The sequence below is a fragment of the Nipponia nippon genome, unplaced genomic scaffold, assembly GCF_047370975.1.
Source record: "Nipponia nippon isolate SJK-2023a ecotype South Korea unplaced genomic scaffold, ASM4737097v1 scaffold_7, whole genome shotgun sequence".
NCBI classification, from domain to species: domain Eukaryota; kingdom Metazoa; phylum Chordata; class Aves; order Pelecaniformes; family Threskiornithidae; genus Nipponia; species Nipponia nippon.
This window is the reverse complement of record NW_028262391.1, coordinates 25519405-25545660: the sequence shown is the minus strand read 5'-3', so window position 1 is coordinate 25545660 and position 26256 is coordinate 25519405. Positions and strand designations below refer to the sequence as shown.

At 45.2% G+C, this 26256-nt stretch overlaps 1 protein-coding gene across 2 annotated transcripts; it reads right to left on the bottom strand.

Annotated features, from left to right (window-relative positions):
• Nucleotides 1-1431: 1431 nt before the first annotated feature.
• On the bottom strand, nucleotides 1432-23419 carry KLHL6 (kelch like family member 6). 2 transcript variants are annotated; one of them, XM_087740676.1, is made up of 8 exons: nucleotides 23264-23388; nucleotides 23109-23184; nucleotides 17852-18017; nucleotides 11824-12273; nucleotides 9212-9449; nucleotides 5626-5828; nucleotides 4481-4694; nucleotides 1432-2440 (listed from the first exon to the last, which is right to left on the bottom strand). In XM_087740676.1, the coding sequence occupies exons 3-8, from the start codon at nucleotides 18011-18013 to the stop codon at nucleotides 2139-2141; spliced, it is 1569 nt and encodes a 522-aa protein (XP_087596802.1). In that variant the 5' UTR covers nucleotides 18014-18017; nucleotides 23109-23184; nucleotides 23264-23388; the 3' UTR covers nucleotides 1432-2138. The 2 variants fall into 2 exon arrangements, with proteins under 2 accessions (XP_087596802.1, XP_009475807.1); XM_009477532.2 differs by having other exon boundaries at nucleotides 23109-23419.
• Between the last annotated feature and the right edge of the window lie 2837 nt (nucleotides 23420-26256).

Here is a 26256-nt window from a genome sequence, read left to right as displayed (position 1 = left end):
AGGCTGTTTTCTGTCTCTGCTACGACGAGTTAAGAATTTGTCTTTAGAAGTTTATTTGGACAACGTTTTTCCAAGCCAGTGGATTATTTTTTTCTCAAGAAAAAAATGTAAGTTTTGCTACTGACATCACAGGGAGAAAATCGGCAACCAGTTCCTGAGAGCTACTGGTTTTTAGGATGATTCCCAGTAGGAAGAACTGGTCAGCTTCAGCAGCTGCTATCATTAGTTTCGGCAACAGGTGAAGATACAGAAGTGTAGCTCCTCAAGGGGAAAGGGGGACCACCCCCATTCATCCACCGTCTCGGTCCCTGTAGACCAGCCAGTACTGCTAGCCAAGTCAAAGCTGGTAACTGTTCTTCATGAAAACCTTTTGAAATTAAATACTCTTTTTAGAGGGCATTTCTTCATGCCCTCTGAAAAGTAGAGCAGGATGGGATAATCTGGGCCAGCAGGGAAGTGTGAAAAGTGCTGCACCCTGCAGAACAAGAGGAACATTAAGAAGAAAGAGGACCAATTTAAAAAATAGTTGAAAATGGAAGGACTGTGGGAAGATTAGATGGGGATTGGCTGGAATTACAGAAGTGAGTTTCAAGGCATGGGGAAATTGCAGAAGAGACAGGATTTTTCGCAGTCTTTCTGAGGGAAGGACATGGTGGAGACCTGTTGAGGGGCATGCACCTACCCCACGGGCTGCATCTGCCCTGCTCAGCCCGCGTGGTTGCGGCAGACTCACCAGTACAGTCTGGGGCTCTGCTGTACTGCTGAGCACTCTGGCGTTAGTGTGCTGAAATTCAGGAACCCATGTTCTTTTCTCAGCCCAACATGAGGGAAATATTATTTTTAATACTGTATAAGGCAAAAGGAGACATTACGGAGAGGGACAGAGGATGGAAGGAGTCACTGCTCTCTGCTTGGCCGGATTTGTTTTGCACAGTGTTTTCTGTCTTGATTTAATAGTGAGCTGGCTCTTTCCAGCAACCAGGCAGGGGAGGAGGGACGAGAATATGTTCCCAGCCTTTGGCCAAGAGTGTCCCAGAGCGTCCCGGGAGTGACCTCTTCAATGTTTGTTTTTCTTTCTCTGTAACTGACCCAGATGCTGGGACTTGAGACTCGGGCCTCCCTGGCCTGTTGAACATTTGCCACTTGTGGTACAGCATGTGATGGTCCCAGGACTCGGGCTGGGAACAGTACCTGGAACTGTTTTTCTCTCCAGCAGCCTGTTCTGTCCGTTTGCATTCCGGGAAACCAAAGCCCGTGAGAAAAAGCCTGGGAGAGCACTGCCACCCAGTGGGGAGGGAGGCAGGGATGCGAGCAGCCCGGGTCACCGGTACTCCGCTTGTGCGCAGCGACAGCGAAAAAGCAACAGGCGAAAGCCCTTCCGGCAGAACAGTAAACCACCCCAGAACAGAACAAAAGGGAAACTAGGTTTTGGTCTGCTTTATTAGAAAACAGCTACAATGAATGTTCAGTGGAACCAGATTAGCGTTCATTTATATTTGCAGCCTATGCAGTCTCTTTCTTGGGAACGACGGCAAAGTTTGCAAACTGAGATGGATTTTTTTTTGGTCACGCAGAACTGAAAAATTAACAAAGTGTCTTCAAGCAAACAAACAAACAAACAAAACAGTTTTAACTTAATCTAATGTGCCAACCACTGGAAAAAAGCACAGCTTTGGAAGAAACAAAATTACATTTCACCGAAGTTACATATCTTTCATTCCAAAAACCATCGTCTCCTTTTCACTAGTAGGTGCTGCAAATCCAACTTAACACAATAAATAGTCGAACAAACTTCAGGACCAGGCTGAGCCAGTTCAAGCACGTTTCAGGGCAGATATAGCTGGGAAGTAAATTCCCCATGTACACATCACATTTCTTTGCCTGACCAGAGGCATTGTGTTGGCAGGAGTAAACTACAGCTGGTCCCTTTCTTTTTCTGTGGAGGGAAGGAATTCAGATAATTTAAGGATATACTGTACAGAGGAAATGCAAGGGCTGAGCATATATACAGATACTCCCCAGAGGACCCTAGTGGCGGTATTTCCATCCATTGCTACCTGCAGCTAAAAAACATCATCATTGCAGTCTGTGCCACAGGGGCATGGCAGGTATTGGGTTTCTTTGCAGTTCTCCTACGGTCAGACAGAAACTGCTCCAGGCACAATCCTACGGATGTGCGTGTAAGACTTCCTGAGGGTAACGCTCCCGTGATGAGACACCCCCCGAGGCAGGACACACTCTTCTGTCAGCTTCTGAGTTTCAGGGTCCCAGCACAGCACTGTCGCAATGACTTCGTTCTTTTCATCTCGGCCCCCAGTGATAAACAGCTTGTTGTTGCAAGGAGAAATCCCACAACTGGCTCTCTCATGGGTGAACTGAGTCACCAGGCACCATGTGTCTTCCTCCGGGCTGTAGGAGTAGAGCGCTTTCATTGCCCCACCTGGAGAGGAAATGGATATCAGTTTGCACAGGCCATCCCTGTAAGAGATTTTAACTAAACCACCCCCTTCAACAAGGCTCCATTCCTGACATTCGTAAGAATGATTTATGCCCCAAAGCTAAGAAAAAAAAAAAAGGTCACAGGCTACTTTATTGTTTTGAAAGCCAGGTCCGCAGAAGGCCGCTTATCGCTCATAAGGCTGTGGAATTTAAGGCCAGAACAAACTGCTGTGGTCATGCAGGGTGAGAGCACAGTGCACCCAGCAACAGACCTTTCTCATACCTGCTGCTTCAGCTAAGGACACAACTTCAGAAAAATACAATCTTGTTTAGAAGAGCTTAGAACATGAAGGACTAGGTGTGGTAAGCTGTTACTATTAAAAATGGGTACTTGATTTCTTCACTGACTCCTCTAACTTCAGTGTCCATCTACCCATTAAACCTCCTTCTGCCTGGAGCTCGCTATTTTCAAAAGCCAATTCCTCATTTAGGGGTTTGTCAGACTGAACTTGTAATCTTCTTATGGGTAAGCTAAACAGAGAGTGACCTTCAATTTCTCCATGTTTCCCAAATCTGCAGTGATTCTCAAAACTTTCTGTGCACCTTTCCAATTTTGCAGGGTCCATTTCTTTTGAAAAACGGTCAATACCACACTACCCAAGAGGCTATGGAAATATATTTCCTCCTGAGAGTACCAACAGCTGAATGGTTCTTATTCTGAAATTTGCAGGGACTGGGTCTGTCTTCAACTGTATAGAATAGGGCTGGGGAAACCTTGAAGCCATGGTCTTATTGATGAGTTGCAACAATGCCTGGGATCCTACCTGTTGGCAAAGTGAGCATTTATCTATCGTAGTTATAATAAATATTGGTTCTGACAATACTAATCCAGTACTTCAGGGATGATCAAGTCACTGCAAGGTGACTTAAACAAGTTTTATTTCCCAATTGGAGCAGACTGAAAACATACATGTTAGTTACAGTGATGCATCTGGCAGTTGGTAATTCATCAGTCTGGGTAATTTGATTGCTTTGCATGCCGTAACCAAATGCTCTTTTATCTTTTAAACCTCAGGTGAGGCTGATTTCTATCCAGATTGAGTTAGATTTGTTTCTCAGATAGGGAAATAATAGGTTTACTGGTGAAAGATGCTGAATGAATGTAACTGGAGTATCGTGTCAAATTTTATCGGGAGTTGTATCAGCTAGCCCGTAGGTCGTGCCTTCTCTTTCTGTCTCTCATCTTGTACGAAGAGGGTGATGTCAATCCCTGTGCTGAGGAGAAGCACAAGGTATTTACATACACATAAGGTGCATGCATATATATACGTGCACACATATGCACGTTATAAATCTCCCTTCAGAACTATTTGGTGATACCCTGGGTCTGTGCCAGCCCTCAGCACCTCTGCAAGTGAGAAACTTTCTGCGCCAGGACTGAGGGCAGGGGAACCCTTCAGAGCTCCTGTTTTGGAAAAAATCTTCCTCCTTCCTTTTGGTTTTTCCAGCACCATCTGGAGATGCGTGCAGGCTCCCTCCTTTCTCCACAGTTCAGCTCACCACCATTAAACCCTTTCTCTTCCGTCTTTGCCTCCAGTTCTGGCAATTGACTGAATTAACCCCAAGCATGATCTAATGAAGAGGTCTGGGTCTTTGGGTATCAGTGGCTCTGCTCCCATGACCTGCTCCTAGTACTCACATCTCTACCTAAATCCTGTATGCAGTGGACTGTGTAATGCCCCTAGAGAGGAAAGGGGGCATGATGTAGCCATCAAGTCATGCCTTTGCCGCTATGAACCCACCCACATTGTCTCTGGGCTAGCTCCAGCTTTCCAAGATACCTACCAAGCTAACATGGATTTTGACTTGGTGACTCTTCACTGCTATTTGTGAATGTACTAGATTCCCATCCCTCACTAAGCTCAATAGGAAGAGCCATCTGACCATTTGATTACACTCCAGAGAGTTTGTGGGTACAACTAACACGCAGAAACAAGCCCTGCTGTGTCTAGACAAGAAGGAACATTAATGCTTCACCTACCCACAACATAAATGTGGTCACGGAAACTTGCGGCATTGATGCATTTGGCTTCTACGGGCATGGCAGCTTTCAGGCTCCATGTGTTGGTGGCAGGGTCGTAGCATTGAGTCTTGTCCGTCGCCAGCTTCCCGTTGGGTCCTCCCCCAATCACGTAGAGTTTCTTCTTGTAGCTCGCTGCTGCAAAGGAGCTTACGTTGACCATGAGGGGAGCAGCCTGTGTGACCATAAAAAATCATTAGTAACCATTTTGATTTCAAGTATTCAGACTGATGCCTATGGGGTGGGAGCCCGTGGGTTAAGTCAGACATCCTTTTTAAGATGATCATTAGGGTTCAGAAGATAACATTTCCAGGGATAAGGGAAAAGTATGTTTCAGCTTTTTCTTAAGACTGTAAACCCCTTAATAAAAATATTCTCTGTTCAAATGCTGTTATTAAAATTATGTTGTCAACAATTTAAAAGGTAGGAAATGTCAGAAATGCCCCAAATCTCCTTTATATACTTATGTACATTGAAAAAACACAAGAAACTTGCTTGTACTGATCTTTCTACTTGCAGCTGTGATTGTTAGATTCCTCTGCATTGCTTTGCATCATCTAAAAACTAGGGTTTGTATATGACATTATAATGCCTAATCTCATTAATTTCATGGATTAATTGGCTGCTTAATATTCTCCTCATTGCTTGAAGTACAGTTAGTAGAACTGGGTTATTTCCATTCTGTTTACCTTGAAACCTGTACTTTCAGCTTAAATGTGTAATCCATGGTGTATATGATTCGCACGTTGATATACACATTATATATATTTTAGCCATCAGAGCAGTAGTTTTCAGCCTGTGCTCTGGTTCATGTATACTATGTTCTTACTCGTTGATTTATGGACTACTAGCTTTAAAAACCAACTACGAAAAGGAAAGTTAGGCATTAGATGTCTCACAGGCAATGATTGGCAGGCAATCCTGTGATTTTTACTTTCTGAAGGATACGTATTTCTATAGAAAAATATTTAGGGTTGTTACAGACCAGAAATACTTAAAAGAATTGTACTAGATCCTGCCTTGTTCATTTTTATGATTCAAAGCCCTAACATTTGCTGATTAAAATGTTCCAAATGAGTAAAATGTTATGTGATGCAGTATCTTACCTCTGACCAGCAGTTATGAAAGGGATCATATGCTTCCATGCTGTTGATTCTCTGCATGCCATCAAACCCTCCAATGACATATACTTTGCCACCCAACACAGCCATTTTATGCCTCCATCGCCCAATATTTAGATACTCAATTTGTATCCATTTGTTGATGGAGGCGTTGTACTTCCAGACATCATGCTTTGTTTCTTTGCCACCTGCAGTGTACATGACACATGTAAATATGATAGCATAGCTTATATTTACTCAAAATCTCCAATATGTTTAAATTTTAAAATGTTCTCTCACAATAGAAAATAAATCATTGGTCCTTATTATTAGCTTCTTAATTACCTATACCAATGGCCTGGCCCTGTTACACAGGAAGAAAATTTCTGCATTTAGTTTACTTAATAGTGAAGGAAACTCTGAACAATTTTACAGCCAAGTATTCAATAAAGATAAATCACTGTTCCCCACTTGACCAGACCACAACCACTTTCATTTTAATACTGAGTGCATGACCAACCGCACACAGCATGGTGATATGCAGGCGATTTCTGTGCACCACCAGAGCTTTGCAGGATGCTGGGAAGTGATAAATAAACAAATGTGATTTATATAAGATAGTGGAGGATGCTGCCATTGGTAGTGCCAAATCCCTAGAAGACAGGCCCGCACTGGGGAACTGCCAGTTTGCGCAGGGTAGATCCAGTCAGCTAGCCTAGTGGTTTACATCAGAAAATAGGAGATCTGACTCTGAACTCCTAATCAATAATAGTCCTGCATGACATGTTAGAAGTTTTACTATTCAACCTTGGGACCATATGGCTGGAATCTTGTTTTTGTACCTCTCCTTCTGATCTCTTTTGCTACTAACTTGGATTTGCTTCATATTTATAGATTGAAGATCAGAATTGGACCCTGCAAACTCATTCTAGAGCTGACTTGCAAGTGAATCTTTACTCAGGCTAAAGCGGAGAGCAGTGTTTTAAACAAGCACTTCTGTTTGCATACAATTTTTGGTGTAGCTGCAATACAAATGGAACTAGTTAAGCCTGTAACCACATTTACAGACTGAGTAGCTTATTCCATCATCTGCAACCTGCTTAAACATTTGCTTCACCGGTGAATATACTGAAAAGAGAATTCATATTCCATTGAGAAAGTGTCTGCCTTCATTGGTATTCTGTACTGCAGCCAGATCACTGCAAAGTGATGGAGCTCATCTCTGGGCCAAATAGCAGATTGAATAGGAGATAATTAGCATGCTAGAAAGAGTTGTTTGTAATGCTTTTGTCTCAGTATTTTTCACATGTATGCGTTGAATTTTATTTGCACTCAAATAGCTGAAGTGGCTGAAGGGCCTGAATGCAGCATTCATGGTTACAATGGGGCTGAGAGACTGCAGGTGTTCCCCTTACCCTCCCTTGAAATTTCCCTTTTACATGAGCTTGTTCTTTCCTGCACAGGCTGAAACTCTGGTAGGAGCCTGAGCTGGACCAGGCGAGTGAATTTGCTGCACATCAGCGGGCAGGGACAGATTTTTGAGAGCACTGGAGGTTTATTTTATTTCTGTTCTTTTTCTAGATCACAGTTCTTTCCAATCTAAGGAAAAATTGTAACTACATTAGTAAAAGTAACAGAATGGCGAGTGATAATTCATGTCATTTTTAGTTACACTACAAATGTAGTGTTTCAGTCCATCCAGTCAAAGCATTTAAACTGTTCAGGGAAACGGCAATCTAAAAGTAGTCATTATCTTGTGCAAAGAACTTTTCCATTGTTCAGATGCTAAAAGAGCAGGGAAGACTCCAAACGGTACCCAAATACCGAGGGAAAAGAGCATGTGGGAGGGGAGGTCAAGTCAGGAAAGAACCGAGTCACAGGACCTAAAAGAAAGAAAACAAGAGTAGAAGGACACGCAGGAGGAGGCCGATGTTTGATCGGGATCGAGCCACTACTGATTTGGTTTAGCTGGAAAGAAACTACTGACTTTGGTCCACTCAGCCCTTTATTTGGGTGGGAAGGGTGAAAACCAGATAGGAGAAAGGCTAAGAGGAATGGAAGGAGGGAGTCAAAGATAGGAAATCAGCAGAGAAGGAAGAAAGAGGACCTGTGAGAACAGCAGCAAGAGGAAAGCCAGCTTAGACTTACCATAGCAGGGGAGGGGTTAGCCTGGCCTGGATGTAGCCTGGATAGAGCATAAAAGAAAAGCAGAGAAGAGACACTGGAAAAGATGTCAAGAATAAGAGAAAGCAAAAAGCCTGTGACCTTGAAAAAGAGGAAAGGGTAAGAGATTAAAGGCAAATGGAAAAGAGACCTCTCAACTCAAGGGTGTGAAGGTGTGAGGGATGTTCCCTACTCGGGATGTTTGACTTAGGTTCCCCTCTACAGCTAACTTTGAACAGAGGGTCTGCTGCCAGGGTAAAAAGAAACTCCCTATGGTGGGCTGAAAGCAAAAACCTCCTTTATTTCCAACTAGGGAAGGAATAATCTAATTCTTATCCCAGGATAAAGACTCAATAAACTTTAAATTGGAAAGAGGTGATAAAAATACATGGATTCCCAAAAGGGAGAATGCAAGATATTTGAATAAAGGCAATGGACCACTATTCATACTTAAGCAAAGCATTCACACTTTAGCCCTCCCTCCTCCTTTCTACTGTCCTGTTTTAAGTGAGCATAGAATTTGGTGGATGATTTTGCGGGAAAAAGTGTCCTACCCATGGAGGCACTGCTCTGTATTGTGGTCTGTAACGTGACAGTGATTATCAGCTTGCTATCACTTTTCCTTTGGAAAGCAGAACAAGATCACCAAACTTGTTTTTGACAGGCCATCAAAACCAGCTGTCAAACTGACCAGCAAACTTGAGTTTTAACCTTTTTGATTATCAAAGTAAAAACTTTGTAGCTCCAGGATCAATCCCTACATGGAGCTCAGTTGTATTTGTGTGGGAAGTTAAATGTGCTTCCTGAAGCTCTCAGGATGAGGGCCTGCAAATGTGTTCAGACCCATGCTGTGTGTCTGGACCATTGGGTTTCATCTGGCTTTGACAGTTAATATTGCCATTAGCAAGTGGGCACTTCTAGAGTCCTGTCTGATCCGCTGTTGAAGTGCTCCTGAAAGTGGAGTGTTCAGGTAGCAGCCAAACAGCGGTGACTATTCCCTGAAAGTTTCTTGACTGATCCTTGCAGAGTGAGTCAGATTCTGGCAGGATTTTGCTTATGCATGTGGAGCTGCAAACTCCTGTCTTGTTACAGGAAGATGCTGGAGCAGTTATTCTTCATTTTATGTTTGGTAAACTGTTCTCAGGGGCCCTTCTGTGACCACGGTCACTGAGCGTTTAGGGTGCTGCACACAAGTAGCCATGCATATAGATTAAAATTGTTTGAAAAGGAATCCTGTGCTAAGACCAGGGCTAAGCTGTGTCCTCACACATCCAGTGCTTCTCTAGAGCCTGTTCAAAGCCAAAGCATTAGAAATACCTGTAGTGCTTAATTCTCCTAAAGCTGCCTCGAGCATGCTCTTGATAAAAGCTGAAAATAATTGTGAGAACCCTCTGCTCCCCTCTTCCACTACCAATGTCTTGTTCCTTACCTGATATGTAGACTTCATTTTTTAGCGTAATGCATGCAAACTCCACCCATTTTTTATTCTCATTCTCCGTCTCCTGCTCTGTGATTGGTAATTTTGCTACTTCCAGGCGGCTTCGCCTCAAAGGATCCAGGCAAGTCACTTCTGCTACAAACTTCTCATCTTTTGTACAGCCCCCTATGATCATAAACACCTCAGACTGGAACTCGTGCATCCTGGGCTTGGTTCTTTCTGTAATAATCTAAATGCAAGCAAGGCAGAGTGAGTACACAGGGCACTTACAATTACAGAAAGGTCTGGTGACCTTTTTTCTGATTACCTGTTTTGCAAATCACAACTGGCTTACATCAGCTGAACCAATTATCAAATGCGCTCTAAGTTGAAAGCCTGGAAAGCATCCTAGAAGCATTCAGTAGAGGTTGCTGTATGCTTCTTTCGGCAGGATTTCTCCAACATTGAACTTAGTTGCTTTTGCCTACCCGCTAGGATCCTTTCAGATCCTCTTGGGAATTCCCAGAGTGGCACCAAGAACTATGAAGCTGAGTGCTAGTGTCAAGGCTGGGTGCATGTGAGGCAGCTGAAAGGGACAGGTTTTATTTGGGCTGACAGAGAGGGCAAGGTAGGAGGGCCCCAAGGTTTGCGTATGCCCTGGGGAGCTTGGAGAGAGCAAGACTGCAGTTAGCGCTAGCAGAAAATAAGTGCTCTCATTATTTGTCCTGAAGAGATATGTTAAAGTGTCAAAGCAATAACAATTCTCAACTGTGGTGTTTTTTATTTGTTTCTTTGTTTATAAGCCTTAATTTTAAGCCAAAATTAGAAGATTTACTTAAAGCAAGCACCAGGCTCTGAAATGTGGTTAGCTCTAATTTACTGCCTGTTGGCTCATTTTATTGACCAGGTCTTTGTTTCAGGGACACTGGAAAAAGTCACTTCCCGGGTAGATGTTCACCAGGAGCAAAGAATGCAGTGGGGTGCTTGGAAACTTGTGTTCTGCTTGGAGGAAATACTTGCAAGCAAGTGGAAATGAGTGCATTAGTGTCCCGAGGTATGCTGGCTTTATGCTGAAGGATAGAAGGAATAACCTTCTTTATCCTCCCCCACCCCCCAGTTTTTCACACTGGAAGAAATGCAGTGTAAAAGGCATGGGGAGCACATTCCTCTGCTTATGCTATATCACAGGGCATTTGCCAATTTGCAGTCCCTGAAAGTCTGCTGGGAGAGGTCTGCATTCCCCTGCAGTAATTGCAGTTGTTACTTTCTGCATACCCCAGAGAAGCACTCCGTGGACCCACAGGTTAAATGCTGTGACAGTAGGCAGCTTGCTTACAGTTTTATTTCTCCTTCTACTTTTAACATGTTTCTATAAATTGGCATAATTTATCTATATTAAAAAATATTAGTTACACAGACATAAATCTTGTGTTTTCCCTATGTGTAGCAAATTATTAGGCAATTTTTTTTAAAACATCTGTCCCAGAACTTGCCAGCTTTCAGAATTCCGTTTTGAACCCGTCTGTCGCCATTGCCAGGCGTCAGCCCCGGGGAGGATAGCTGGCAGGGCTGCCTCTGACGGCTGCCCCTTTGAAGATGAGTGTTCAGCCCTGAGCAACACTCCCTTTATCTATCCCGTGTGGACCTGACAGCACTGCTGAGTGGGGCAAAGCTTCCTCGAGGAGTTCCCACCAGACGGCCTGGCACTGCCCCAGGTCGTCGTGTACTGTCTTACGCAGTCACCGGCACAAAGAGCCCTTGGCCAGTGACACATCCACTGTTAGCAATGGATCCACAATATGCTCCTGAGGCCTCCTGCCTTCCCCTGACTCTCTGACTGAGGAGGCACACACGTTTCCTTGCACGCTCACATACCTTTGCTCCTGTTGTGAAATCTGACCTCTGCTTGCTTTCCCCTCTGCCCCATATTTTGGGCCAGGAAATGTGACTGATGATACCTAACTTTCCAAAGAGGACGGGCAATTGAAGAACTGGAGGTCCACCACAGCCTACCTTGAGCAGGCAGGACAGGACTCAACTGGATGTCAGGATGAACCTGTCTCTTTGGGTGCAGGGACCTCTGCAAATGAGAAAGATAGGCAGACCTCTCCTCTGGGAAGAGACCGTCTTCTTCGTGGGAGGTTCTCTCTTTCTGAAACATTTCCCACCATAAGTAACAGATGGAGATGTTGCATATTCAGAGTTGAAAGAGTCATTACAGATTGTGGCACAGTTTAGTGGGAAAATTATTCTTCCTGTCTTAGGCTTGAAATAATAGCTAAGAGGGTGAGGTGTCAGGACTAACACCATTTGTCTTTTTACTAGGGAAGTTACCTGGGGTCTTTGTTTAGCTGTGCAAGTGTGTGTATGAAGGGTCAAGCTCAGATGTTCATAAACAGGAAGCTATATACTTTGTTTTAAAACAACCTACCAAAAGCTTCTAAACTCTCTAAATCAGCAGGATAACTGGTGAGGCCCACCTTGACTTTTCAGTAGCACCAGTTAGTGAAACTTCAATGTGAATATCCTTTTCTGCCTCATGGTACTGCTCCTTCCGATGGAACTTTTGAGCAGAATCATGAGACATTTAGAAAGAGCAGCAAATATCTTCCTTTTTTACTCACCTCATTGCCTGACAGATGGTACATTCTTGCTTCCTGGAGCAAAGGAAAGACATCTGGACACTGTCTAATGAGTTGATCGGCTTCAACAGTCTCTACAAAATACCAGGGGTCCAAGAGGGGCAGCCGGACGTTCTCCAGCACATACGGCAGGAGAGGAAACCTTTCCGACTCCTTGTAACGAACCCAGTTCATTACAGTTTCGAACACCTGTGCCTCTTCCGTGACGTAGAGGTCATCACTCTTCAGCGTGCTGCAGAGAATGTCGGCCGGCAGCTCCAGGAACTCCTCGTAGTTCAGGACCTGGGTGAAGTTCTGGATAATGTAGTTCTGCACTTGCTGTTTCAGGCTGTGCAGGGAGTGGGCATCAGCCAGCCTCAGGATGCCAACGCAGTTCTCCGGCTGGAGGGCTTCGGTGAGGAAACTGGCACAAGCATCTACCATGCGAAGGAACTGTGGACAGAAAAAGCATGTATAAGCACACGGCAGTTACTTGTATGACTGTATCACAGGAGAGCTATGGAGCTTTGGGGATGGGTCCCAACCAGCCATGCGCAGTACAGCAAAGAGCTGGGGAAGATGAGATCAGTCATACGAGGACAGGTATCTCCCAGAATCTGCAGTCTGGAATGAAAATTTCTTCCTCCCGCTGTTTTTCTCCCTCTGCATCCATATTGCTCCTTTTCCCTCTTGCAGGACACAGAAAACCTGTGACAGTTATGAATTTTATTTGTTTCATAAAAGTAGAGGGTTTGCTAGCATTCCTCTTCCCTCCATGAGATCTCAAAGCACTAGCAATCATGGAGTTACAAAGCACAGATAAGGTCCCCAGGCTTCAGATGTGCTTACCCTCCTTCATCTTGCATGTCAGCTCAGATCAACTAGAAGGGAGTCTGGTTTTGGAGTGCAGGTGGCTCCACTGTCTGCACTTATGCCCCCACCATCCAAATTCTGAACGTGTCTGAGGCCTAGCAAGGGTGGCGGAAAATGAGTGCTGGGGTCTGGCAGGTTTGGGCCAAAATGCGGTCCCCCCCAGAGTGTATGGGCATGCTGTCCTGTACTGGGGGACGTGGCAGGAAGAGAATGACCATCAGCAAATCTTTGAGTTGCCTGACAGCTAGGGTTGTCTGGCAAGCGTCTGTTGTGGGGGAGGCCTTTGGAGGTTTTAGTGACCTTTGTTTTCCTTGGCATCACCATTGGTTCAAAAAAACATAGATCTGCATTTTACAAACAGAATCTGCTTAATCAAACAACTTCCCATGTTTGCGTTCAATGGGGCATCACAACTACTCTCATTAATTTCCTTTGCACAATAGGCCCACCTGAGGGTCCCCAATGTGCAGAGCTTGGACCACAGATGTCTGCAGGGCACTTGCCATGAACTACCACGTGAGCTGAGTTGCTGGTGATTATTCAGGAACTGGGAACCAATTTGGGGTAGAACTGATAAGTTACAGTGCTTCATCCTGGGCTTTCTATCACCTCTGTGATTTCAGAGATGGATAGGGCATCAGTATTTTGTGTTGGTTTTGCCACTGAGCAGTGCAAACAGCGAAATACAGAAAGATGGGTCAGAACTGATGCTGTGCATTTCTGTCTATGCTTTTTGGGTCCTTTTTCCATCCAGCATCAGCAAGCAAACCATTTTAACTCATTCTGTCCCACTGGGGAAAATTGCACAACAGTAATTTAGGGGCAAAGAGGAAGCGAAACATTTTTAAACACTGTAGTATGTAGATTTGTTTCAGTAATTAGGGTAGAATCTTCCAGAACCAGTGGTGTTGTGTTGACACATTTAGACTGTTTACCAGAGCTGAGCGATCGCAGACGCTGCATACAGACTACCTGGTTCCTGTTTTACATTTAGATGTGGTCAAGAGTTTAGAGAAATGCAACTGACTGATGAACAAGGGTACGCGAGGTCTCAGAATATGTTGCTGCCGTTGTGATGTAAAAGTGTCAGTGGCACGCTGTGGCTCCGTGGCAGAGCTCGGTGGCCTCTCGGTGCCTGCCACGCTCGCGTTGCCTGTTCTCTGGACTAGCACAAGGCTAACACTTTGAACTCACCAGTGCATTTCCCTGAGGATCTGAAAAGAATCTGCCAACATCAGGTAGTCCTCAGACCTGAGGCAGGTTAAGCATTAGCCCTTTGGAAGTTGGCAGTAACGAGGTGCAAAAAAACAAATCTGGGATTTGCCAAGGTCACTCATCAAGTCATCCACAGATCTGGGAACAGGCACCAAAATGACATTCGCACCAGCCTGTGGCCCAACCACTGTAGAGTGCTCTAATTATTTATACATGGCTTGTTAAGAGCGATACTCATGAGATGACACCAGAGGGTTTTCTCTCAGGCGGTGCACACTGGTCTAACGGCCACACAGGCACCACTGATCGCGGTGGGTAGCTGCGTTTGTGGCCAGACGAATGCGGAACTGCGAGGTGTGGGTGTGAGAAACGGTCCCCACCGAGGGCTTAACCAGAGAGGTCAGACCGCTCGGCAGTGTGTCAAGGCAGGACTTTCCCTGGCTGTGCTCCTTGTCTCCGTGCTGCACTATCTCCTCACCACTCCCTTCATTTAGAGACAAAACTCCCCCCAAAACTCCCTCAGACTTGCTGGGCATGCTTCAGTCAGTCCCATGAGAGCAAGTGACTCAGGAGAGCCCCCAGGAGAGAGACACCCCTGAGCCTCTGCTTCATCTGCTCTGATTATTCTTGCAGAGCTCTAGATTTTCTTCTTTCCCTTCTGCAAATACCCCTCCTAATGCCACCCTAGGCATTTTAAAAGCCCTGTTCCCTGGGAACAGTTTCTTCAATAACTGGGTCCTTCTCCTAATACCCCTTTGAATCCAGGTTCTTACTTGCTAGAGACATCCCATATGTTTCCTTGGCCTCCACTTGGCCTTCTCTCTGAATAATAAAATTTATTCTCCCCATTCAAGTCCTTGCTTGTCCCAGCTTTGATTCAACTGTCTAGTGTAAGCAGTGCCAGCAGCCCTGCCTCCTGCTATAACCCCCAGAAAGGGAAGGGAACGCTGGTTGAAAGGGCCCTTATTCATAATCCCTTTCTGTATGCAGCACACTTTGGGGTCAGATCCTGCACCCTGCAGCTGCGCTGCCCTCGGCCACCCGCTCTGCCTGTGGCTGCAGGGCCAGCACGTCCCGGCTCAGCAGTAACACCTGCATCCCAAGGGAGCCCCACGGCAGGGAGCCAGACGGGCAGTGAAGGGGCACAGTGACCCTTGCAGGTGGCTCTCTGGGGAGCTGACAGCTTTCTGAGCCTGAGAACTCATCTCCGACCTGGAGATGCCCAGAAGCCCTTCGTTAGCAAATCGTGCCTTCTTGGCTGGCACGGCTGGCACTGCGCAGTGGCTGCGGTGTAACTACCACTGTCCTGCGTCAGCCACCCTGGCCATTCGCTGCTAAGTGGCTACAGGATGGTTTTCAGATATTTGGCAAAGTATTTTCGTTATAGTGTCTTGTTCATGTAAAGTGGATTAACACACGGATGACAGGTGCTTTGGGAGTCAGTAAGAACATCAGGCTGGTGGTGCTTCAGCCGTGCCCTGGTGGCAGAGCAGCCCTGCTCTCCTTAGAGCAGTCAGAGTGAGGCAGCTCGAGGGCATCCTCCACTGTTCCCACTGCAGCTGGCATTTCCATGGCAGTGGTCATCACAGCCCTTGGTGACAATACTGTTTCTTTTACATCTGCTCAGGAGCTTGCTTCCCTCCAACCATCTCTTTGCTTCCACTACAGCAGCTGACGTGGCCTCTCACCCAAGCCATGCTGAGGGAGTAGGGTAATACAGAGGTTCCTGGGGGCAGGAGGGGTGTAGACAGGTCTGAAGGTTGTTGTTGAATTACTGCAGGGGAAGCAGAGCTCTCTGCCACAGCCCTGAGAAGCAGCTGAGATCTTGGCCCTACCACGAGGTGAAACGATACGCTGCTCCGCAGGCAGTGCGGGTGGCAGAGGGTGCTGGGCTGGATCCAGGGTGGACACCAGCCTTGCGAGCATGGTGGCTGGGCAGCCACCAGCCCAGACAGAGGAGGTGACTATTGAACTCATGTTGCAACTGTGCTCTAGGTGGAAAAAATTTGTCTGGGTCACTTCAGGGCGAGGCTTAGCTGTTCAGCAGCTCCCTGTTCCAAACCCTTCACCTGCTTCCCCCAGGAGGAAATCTCTGTGCACAAAGCACGCTGTGGCGGGGACTTCTGCTCTCTCTGAATAGCCTTCCACCTCGTCCTGCTGTCAGCTCTGGCTGCATTTGGCCAAAACTTATTGGAAGGGACTAAGGGAAGGCATAATTATGTAAAACTTTTTCAAAAATAGTTTATAGAAAAAAGTGGTGTATCTATATTGGAATATCTAGAACCGTGCAAGTTATTTCTTTTTTGGTTCTTTGTCAAGTCTGAGAGATTGAAAAGAGGCACTGCCAAAAATTGTTGCTAGTCAGATAAAAAAGTTCTATTTGGAATTTGGTTTTCTCACATGACATAACGGGAAAGGAAAGAATTTCCCAAACAAAAATGTTACAATAAATGGCAGAATTAATCTTTTCAGCTGTTGATATATTGAAATGAAACATTTGACTCTTTCAACTGTTTCTGTTTGTTCTTCGGCATAAATAGCAGAGACAAGCTGGCAGAACGCTAGTAGTTACTAAATCTTTTTTACACAAAACACATTTTCAGCCAAAAACCTCACCCGTGTATAATGTGGGGCTTTAAGGCCTTATAAATCTTGATAGTATCCAAGACTGTTGCAGTAAGACTTGGGATCGCTGCTTTTAGTTGAACATTGCTGGTTTTCTAGGTTTTTGTAGTTTACTGTTCTTGCTCATGGCACCCTCGTGATTTTATCATTACTCTAACAGTGTTTGATAATTTTCTTAAAGCACCAGCCTTGGGAATCAAATTTAATCTTGATTTTAATGAAAAATAGGGAAGAGAAAGGAAAACAATGTAAATTTATACTTCTGATGGTTTCAGGAAAAAAAACCAGAACTGAGGAATGATCCTAAGGAAAAAAAAAGTTCAGAAGAAAACAAAAAGAACACAGAAAAGTGTCCTGAAAATGAACCAAAAGTAACCTTTGAGTGCTACCACTTTGCAGTATTTGTCTGCTGAAAATGTCAGTAAGTTACTGCACTCCAGCCTCAGGCGACATAAAAGCTACACCACCTTTTCGGAGCTACCTCGGGGAGCACTTTGTGATAACTTTCCCTTCTCTCCCCACAGCAAGTACGAGCTCCCATTACCCCAAAGGCCACAGGTTCATTTCAGAGCAAAACCTCCCGTGTAAGATTCAAGAATCTGAAGTTCGTAATGAACCACGATGATTATGGAGTCATGTGTTTCTTGCCTTCCTTAATGAAAAGACTGGACACACGCACGCACATTGGCACGTGGCAGGTTATGCTGGTCGCAATTTGTTAGCAATTTGCAGCTTGGTGCCGGGGACTGCAATTTGGTAGACCTCACAGGTGATTTACAGGACATGTGCATACCACATGGACCAAAGGCTGAGTAACGCTGCTCAAGTCTGACTTCCCACAAGTCATGACTAAAACCCTTTACATCAAGAGTCCTACAAAGGAGGATGCTACCTTTGGCTGGTGAGCCTCCATCTCAAGGCAATGGAGAGGGAGAGACAAAGTTAGCTTCCTGCTCTGGCTGGCCATGCCAGCCACTGCCCATTAACTCTTTTGGGCTGGAGGGTGACCGGCCTTGACAGGCTGACCTGGGCCTTGGGGAGCACTCTCCCAGCAACACAACCCTGCTGCCTGGCAGGCGGCACATGGGAGCAGCTCTTGGAGGCAGAGCCCGGCCATTTGCCTGGTTGCACAGCACCCAGCACAGCAGCATTCCAGTACATGGCTGCGACTGCCATTTTTTACCACAATGTAAGTAAATATGAAGGAAAATGCTTCCAAAAACCATGAAATCAGAGAATTTTGCAGTGTGTTAGCCAGGGTAAGACATGGTGTTACCAGAGCAACAAGACTGGATCAGTGCATTTGAGTCATCTGTACCTGAAAGAGGCTGGCGGCTTCCAAGACTTTCTGTACGTTTTGCTTTGTGATGAGCATCTTGCTGGTGTAGGTGTAGTCCAAGAGTATATTCATAGTTTCTGCGTCAACTCCTTTAAGTATGATCTTCTCTTCATATTTCTCTCTTAAATCATTGCAGAACATGGCCCTGAAAAGACAGATGTTTATCTCTTACTGCATCCCAGCCAGGATGAGGCATTCTGAAAACATTTGGTTATATAGATTTCAACACAGAATACTCCAATTGCTTCATATTTTATGCAATTAGTCCTGTAGCAAAGTAACAAGGAAAATCCTTTTGTTGCTTTCATTCCTCTTTACTCATGAGTTTGATAAGACATACACACACCCCAGAGCCGGACTCTACAGTAGATCCAGAGCTCCGTGGCAGCAAAAGGCAGCTGGGACCTTCCCTGAGTGTCTGGACTGATGCTGCAGAGCAGTTGTGATGTCTCACCTGATGGGCTCTTACAGACTCTGATTCCTTCTGTTTCTAGTACAGGCCCAGCTCATTAAGCCCAATCCTCCAAGCCGCTGGCATTCTCCATACTTCATTAGCACTTAGGACATGTACTTTATAATCCTTGGCAAGGTCAATACCCCTGTGCTTCCGAGCTACAGAACGCTGCTTAGACTGAGCTCTGGGGGCCAGACCAGATCCACATGTCTGACAGCCTCACCTCTAAGCTTCCCAACGTATCTTTGACCCCATTAATACCAGGGGTGGGCCAGGAGAGAATGGCTTACGGATTTTCTTCTAATTAAGAGCCTGACTTTTCCTCTGCTAAACTTTGAGAGCTTCTGGTAGGATTGTAGAGTTGGTACCTCTTAGCTAGAGAAGTACTTCAATAATCATGAATTGGAACTACTGTTAGCCAGAAAATGCAGTGATTTCATGCATGTTGATACCATCTTTTCTTTGGTAGATAATACTGCATTTGAAAGGTGACAACCACACACACCTTTGACACTAGTCAGATATTTCACGTGTGATATAAATCAGAAATTTCTCTAAGAGCTATTTAAATCCACTTTGCATTGTGATAGCTGCAAGGCAAACACATGCATCTTCATCTGCATTTTCAATTCATAGTTTTAAGTATTTCTTCCAATGCTTTTGCTTTTATTTAGAAGTTTGATCTGTCCTGTCTTGTTCACTGCATTCAGTGAGCGAGATTTCACATCATTTGGAATCTGGCTCAACAGATTAGAAGTACATGAGTCCACTTGTAACTGCGTTGGTGAAAAACATATGCAGATCTAAAGTGTAATTAGAAGCGCTGTTTACCCTGCATACCAAGCCCTTCTTTATTAGTCATGTACAATGTTGACAGGACAGTGCAACCTTGGAAGTGGCTAGAGGTCCAGAGTCTTAGGCCATGCTTTTCTTGTAAAAGCAGTGCCAGAATACAGCTGTCTGATTGACACATCTTACTGGAACCAAGATGTAAACAGTTTTATTGCAAAGCAGTTAGGCATGATGAATGGGAAATGGATGGAAAATACCAGCTGCTTGTTGCTCTAAGAGCTACCTGTTCCTTGCCTCAACGGAGATTTTACAGCAAGAGAGAGCTGGTATTAGTTATCTCAGTGTATAAAACTGTCTTTTGGATAAAGAGACCTAACTTTTGAGCAGAAAACTTGGGCAGAGAAGTTACTTATCAGAAAAGATGTTCAGCCTAAATTCTCATTTTCCCTTCACTCATCTCAGCTCGTTAGAGGTTTTTGATTCACTGCTCTGCTCCATGGTCCAGTTTCTGCTGCCACTGAAATCAGAGTATTTGAAAGGCATTAAGGCAAAATGCTCCTTAACTTCAGTGAGCGCAAGACTGGGATTCTCTTTAGCTTCTCTCCCTTTTGGCAGTGTCAAATGTTGCATGTCTGGGGCATGCAGGCAGGTGGCCATTTGAAAACAACAGTCCTCAGTACCCACTTCTCCCTGGGAATGGGGTTACAACACGGAGAGGGAGGTTTGTACAAAACAGCTGTTTCAATTGCACGGGATTGATAGGTGCCGAATGCTTCATCTGAATGAGAAATAGGCCGTTGTAGGACGCAGGTGTTGTCTGCTCTTGTTCCTTTTATCTCTTAAACTGGTGACTCCAGTCTTGCCTTTAACCATCCCTGTCGGGGAGGTGAGAGCTCTCACTTCCGTCCCGCAAAGCTGGAGTGTTTGATGGAGGTCAGCTAGAGATACCCAGCGTTACACCATTGCAAGGCTGCTCAGAAACAAGCCTCGGGATTCTGGTGGAGGCTTTGCACAGAGATCTTGCCAAAGTGCTTTCACCTATCTGCCTCCTGATCTGTGAAATTGCATTAGAGCTGCCATCCACTCCTGATCTCGTAGGGTACGGATTCATGTAACGTGGCTGCAACCTGCAAAAATCACACATCTAAAGCACTGTGCTCTCCCACCAGTACTCCTCTCTAGAAGGCAGCAGGGCTCAATAGGGCAGTGCTGTCCAGGAGAGCTGACTCGTGTAGTGGCCTTCCTTCTGCTCAGATGGAGCGGACCTCATTCCCACCCTGTGTGCGGACTGGAGGGAACACCCTGACACCACTCAGGACTGATCAGGCCGAGCTTCAATCCTGGGGATTAAAATGCTGCTTCTGAACCATTCTGTACTTACCCAGAGAGGTGTGTGATCATTTTCTCTGGGGCTCTAGATCCTTCAGATGTGGCCACTAATTTCGTTGCCTGTTTCCCTGGTTCCTGTCCCTGTGTAATTCTAAACTAAACCTTTGAACCAACATTTACTCTAAGAAATGCACATCTGAAGTGAGGGCCTAGGGCCAAATTTAGATACCTAAAAATGGGTAACTTTAGAAAAAACAGGGAGAAATCTCAATGAAATAAATGAGGCGTTGCAGTTTGTGAAGCACTTTTTAAGCACCCACCCACTCTGGAGTGCTTGTGCTTGGAATTATGAACCTGACTTCAAACAACTGTGTTGGAGTTTGGGGATGCTCTGGAAAATATTGCTTCAGCGTCTCCCAGCCCCATTCTCCCACTACCTTGGGCAGTGCAGGAGTGAAGAACTACTGCTCCACCTTGGTCAGCTTGTATTTCTCTTCTCTGCTTTGTTACCTTCATCCAGGTAAATGGAGAGTTAATGCTTTTATGTCTGTAGATGCAGGACACGTCAGAAATACTAGTCTATCTACTCTCAAACAGTGCTGAAGGAAGGAGTAGAAGTTGTTAACCTTGTTTAGCTGTGTTTAAGTCAGCTGCTAGGGATTGCTTGCATTATGACACCCAACGTTCAGGAAGGGGGTTGTGTAACATGCTGTGGCAGGGGAATGAAGCCCATGATTCACAGGGTCCCTTTGCTTTGCTCCTGTGCACTGGTGTTAGAGGCCCTGTAACAGCATGGAAAGTACTCACAGAATAGTGTGATTTAAGAATTTAGTCTTTCTTTGGGCCCATGCAGCTTCTAGTGAATGATGGCAAGATGAAACAAGCCGCCTTGTGAGCAGCAGAACTAGTCAAGCTCAGTTCCTTGCAGACTTGTGTCCTCCTTTCCCTCTTCACAGTAACCTCAGCTTCCCCTTCCTAATCCCTCCATTCTCTCTCGTTATTCCTCTCACACACATTTCGCCGTCCCGCTTAGGACACTCAGCTCTGTGCTGGCTGCCTGCGTCCGGCCGAGCAAGGGCAGCGTGTGCTTTGGCTGGTTCTGGGCACTGCGCGTGTTGGCTGGCCAGGACACGGTGCTCGTTACCCAGCTGAGCAGCACCGTGGGATCCCAGCCCCAGCATCTCTCCTCTGCCTACCTACTGATTTCCATCCAACTTGTGGGAACTTCAGTTTTGATATTTCCACCCTCTGACAAACGTGATTGAAACTAAGCCAGAGAGTCATGACGAGAGGCACTGACAGACAGGCAGACAGCGTGATATAATAAATCTCAACTCTGTGGGAAGCCAGGCCAAACACAAGCACCCAGGGGGGCAGACCCTGTGCATGTGTGTCATTACCTTGGGATGAGATGACCTCCAGCCAGGTATCCCCCTGCCTTCAAAGGGACAGGCTGTAACTCAGGGCTTAGTGGAAAACCAGCCAACAGTAGTTATCAGAAAACTGTCTTGCCTGTTTTTAACTGTTGAAGTCCCTTCTGATTGCAGGACCTTTCCTCATAGTGGAAGAGGAATCTTTTTTTTGTCACAGTATCATTATGGTAATTTTGATTTTAATTTGTGCATCTGCTCTCCTTCCTGCACGCAATGCTGGTAAGAAATATTTGGGCATCCCTGCTTTTAGTTGCACATTTTCACATATGCGATACATATAGTCTATCTGTAGAAATAATACCTATCTCTGTATATTCACAGACACAATCTCTATTATGAAATGATAAAAGCAGAACTGTTCTTCCAGGCACTACCAGCAAAGCTTACTAGACTCCATTAAAATTAGCTTTCTGCTCATGTCACAAGTGGTCACAGGTTCTTTTTTCTCATGTTTCCTCTGTAGCTATTCAGTCATCTGACCACTTTAGCAGTAAAAAGAGAAAGAAAAAAAAAATCCCAGCCATGCAAATGTGATTGTCTAAACGATAATGGAAAATCTGTGTTAAAACTGATACCGAGTTCCTCTATGTGTCTAAAATTTGTTCTTGCTGGCCAGTAGTCTCAGATAGACTATCTATTGTAGTATTGAAAGAATGAAAAATTTAAGAGGACCAAAAGGAGGGGGTGAAATGGTAAAATTGCTTTCAAGGAGATATTTCCCATTGCAAATGATTTTTGGTAACCCTAGGAAAGATGGAAAATTCCTTCTTTCCTCCTCAACAATTTTATGCAATACATATTTTTACCACAGAATGATAATGGGAAAAATTATCAAGTTCCACAAACCCACTCCTATCTCAATAAAAATACTGTGCGATCTGAATGAATATTGCTCTTTGCCTGAATCCCAAAGGGACAATACAAGGGGTTACAGATACTTGGTTAAAACAGCATTTTCTCATCCACTTGTCTGCCAACCATTCTCCGTTTCTGTGCATGCCTCCCATCAGACTTGCTGAGTGCTGGTATCAGAACTCCGGCAAATCCACAACTTGGCACCTGCCTTATTTAAGTCTCCAACTTCAAAAAAAGAGCTCAAAGGTGTCAGGAATTACAGACTCACTGCAAATTTGCAGAGTTTAGTACCAAGTTTACACTCCTTGGAGATCTACAGTTCACGCCTAAGAAGCAAAGTAAGTTTATTGGGTTTGTTTCTTACGTGCCTTACCTGAAATAATTGCTTGCTGCAGCAAGGACCACTCGGTGACAGGAGAATTCCCTGCTGTCCACACACAGGATGACATCTGTAAGGGAATTTTCAAGCCGAAGGTTCTCCAGGCCATTCTGGAGCACCAGAGAGAGACCCGTATCATCAAACTTGACCTTTTCACCGCTGGAGACTTCCACCAGGTCCCCCATTGTCGTCGAGCGCTCATTGTCCAAAGAGATCTCGGGCTCCTCAGAGCTCTTCTCCAGCGTGTCCCCCATTTTCTGGCCAGCGCTGTCTCATTCTGTTGGTGCTTCGATCTGAAAAGAGCTCCTAAGCTTCAGACGAATCACACTGCAGAAGTTGGGCGGATTTCCTGTCCAGAGGTCTCCGCTTATCTATAGCTGTCACACACACATAACAGGAAGCCTTGCACTTTCTCATCCTGTTAACACAAACAAAGGCTGGTTTTTTTTCCGTGAATTTAGGCAGTATCAACGTGTTTAGAAAGGACTTAAGATGCCTCTGGATGTGAGAAGATTACAAGTGACAAGGAAGGCCTGCTCCCCACCCTCAAGCCAGGCCCTCGCTGTTATCCGGATCTGCTGGTTGTAGTGATAGGTGCACCATATGGCTATCGAGTCACTCCTGGCAGAGGGGGCTGCTAAAGGGAAGAGGGTATTATTTTAAATTTCTTTTTCCAGGTATGTGATTATTAATCACTGAGCTGGTTTGGGGTTTGCTTTTGGTTTTAATAATATGCTCACATATTCAGGAAGCCCTCCAAGTGGCCGTTTCTGTCCCTCATGACATGTTAGCTGACAAACATTGAATGGCTTTTCTTTAAGGCTAAATCGGCATAACTCTCTCCAGGACATGGAGCAGCATCAAAGATCTCGCAGCTGATGGTCTTCAGGCCACACTGCCAGGCACAGTGATGTCCCGCAGGGGTCCGTGCAGCCAGTGCCATGCCACCAACTCTGGCTAATAGCGGAAGGTAAAGGAGAGAGCCTAGCGAGCAGCGTATGCATGCTCATCCCCACCATCCCCACTGCTGGACGTAGCGTGCGTCACATCTACATCTAACTTGCAGTCCCCAAGATAAACATGGATGGCGGTGGGACCGTGGCTGAGCACCTGGCGGTGGGGACGCTGCAGGGGAGCGCCGGGGCTGACCCTCCAGCGTGATAGGACCACACAGAGCACAGGGCTGAAGGTTTCACTGTCACCTAAGACTGAATTGGATCTACTTGGACCTCGCCTAGCTGAGAAGCTGACCCAAGCTGACTGAGATAATAAGCCACACAACCTATTGAAAGTAACAGGCTCACTCCCCTGGCTCACTTAGGAAACTGCCATGCTGTGGAGTGAGAAAATCACACCCTCTCTTTCTCCCCCCGAGAGAAATGCAGGGCTAACCTCTAACCTTGGTAGCTTGAGTGCTAACCGACCTTGCCTTTGTGATACTTATTTCTAGGAATTCTCATTTGGCCAATCCTCATGTTTTTATTGTGTGTTTGGTTTCCTCTGTCACCAGCTTGTATAGGTGAACTTACAGTGTTAAGGGAAGCTTAGCTTAGAAGAGGGAGGTGAAAACGGCGTTCAGAGACAGCCAGATTTAGAGGGTTCTTGTATCGGATAGGATGATCAAGAGGAAGGAAAGCAAAAAATCTCCCTCCTGCTTTTCCCTACCTCCTTTTAATGGGTTTTTCTTCATTTTGTGTAGTATCTGCAGCGCTTTGGCTTTTTCCTTTCCCAGCTGATGTAAATGTGTTCCTGCTGCCTTTTGTGCTAACTTTTGGTAATGAATGCTTCTTTTTCTAAAGCCAGTCCCATCTTTCCACCAAGTACTCTCCAGGAATACAATCAGAAAATGAAGGAGACCCCTCAAAATACCAGGTGTGCTTTTAAAATCACAATATTTTAACCCTATCTTGGGTTAGGTTCTCTTTGTTTATTGTCATGACTTTTGACCTTAGCGAATTCATCTTATCAGGCTCTTCTCTGATGGTGAGATGTTTCATATTTTCTTTATCTGTTTAAGTGAAAGCTGAGATTCAGCAGTGATCACTTGATTCCAGTTGCCGAAGCTTTAAACAAAGCATTAATAGTTGCGAAAGTTGAAGTAAGATTGTATTGGCTGCGAGTGCTGGGAACGGAAACCCTGCAGTAACTAGGTCAGTTGATAGCTGTGGTATTGTCAGCCTGCTACCCATTAACTGCACTGGAGAAAGGATCTTAGTAGCTCAAGCAAGTGTTGACTAGTAGTAGCAGTGATCACTATCTGCAGTCTGTCTCTCCTTCTGTGCCATTGCCAACCCATATCATGTATTTTTAACCCTTTAAATTATTTTTTTCTCTGCCAAGCACCTCCCCTCCTTTCTTCTTCTATTGGTCTGCTTTTATAGGCTGCCTAATATTTACAGAATCCCTTGCTCGGGGATTAATGTACAAATGTAGTAGCTAGTTTCATTATTTGGACAAGCACCAGGGCAGCACTGAGGTGAATGTTGTGTCTTTGCAAGTATAAGGGAACAAATCCAACATCAGGGAGCTGCTTGCCTGAGCTGCTCCATCACCCAAGACTGCAGCAGCAACACGTTATTTAATCCTGGGGCAAATCCAGCTTGTTACTTTATGGTAGCAGCTTCCAAATACATTCCTCTTTTTGGCCTTTAGAAACTTGTTCTGGCTGCACTCCCACTGTTTTCATTAAAGAATTACCTGCTAGCTAACTGAACCACTTAATCTGGTAAGAGCTGAAGGCTTGTCTGTTCATGACATGTTTGTCTATTGTCTTTAGCTTACACATAATGAATCCACCTATGTCGATTCTGTATCAGCTTGAGATAACTGGCTGGAATTACTGGCTAAATAATGTATATCCACCACTTCTGTCAAATAGTAAGTTTACAGAACTACGTAACATCACAGACTACTGCTGGTATGTATGTGTCTCTGTTTTGTACGTGTTTGGCGAGCTGAGTTCAGAGACTGCTTTGCATCCTGCCCTGACCTCCTTCCCTCTGCATCCTCTGTTACCCATTGATCATGCTCCCTGCTTAAATGTTGATCTGTAGCCAACACCAGACCGTTTTCAACTGTCTGTTCCTGAAAGCAACATCTCACCACTGTGGCATTTCAGTACTGTAAAGCTTGACCATGCCAG

Coding starts and splice junctions, on each gene's coding strand:
- KLHL6 (XM_009477532.2), bottom strand. CDS start 23,368: ATGGGGGACACGCTGGAGAAGAGCTCTGAGGAGCCCGAGATCTCTTTG. Junction 18,018..23,108: donor GCAGCAAGCAATTATTTCAG/GTAAGGCACGTA, acceptor CTGTCTTTTCAG/GGCCATGTTCTGCAATGATT. Junction 2,441..4,480: donor TGACCACATTTATGTTGTGG/GTAGGTGAAGCA, acceptor TTTCCTCTCCAG/GTGGGGCAATGAAAGCGCTC.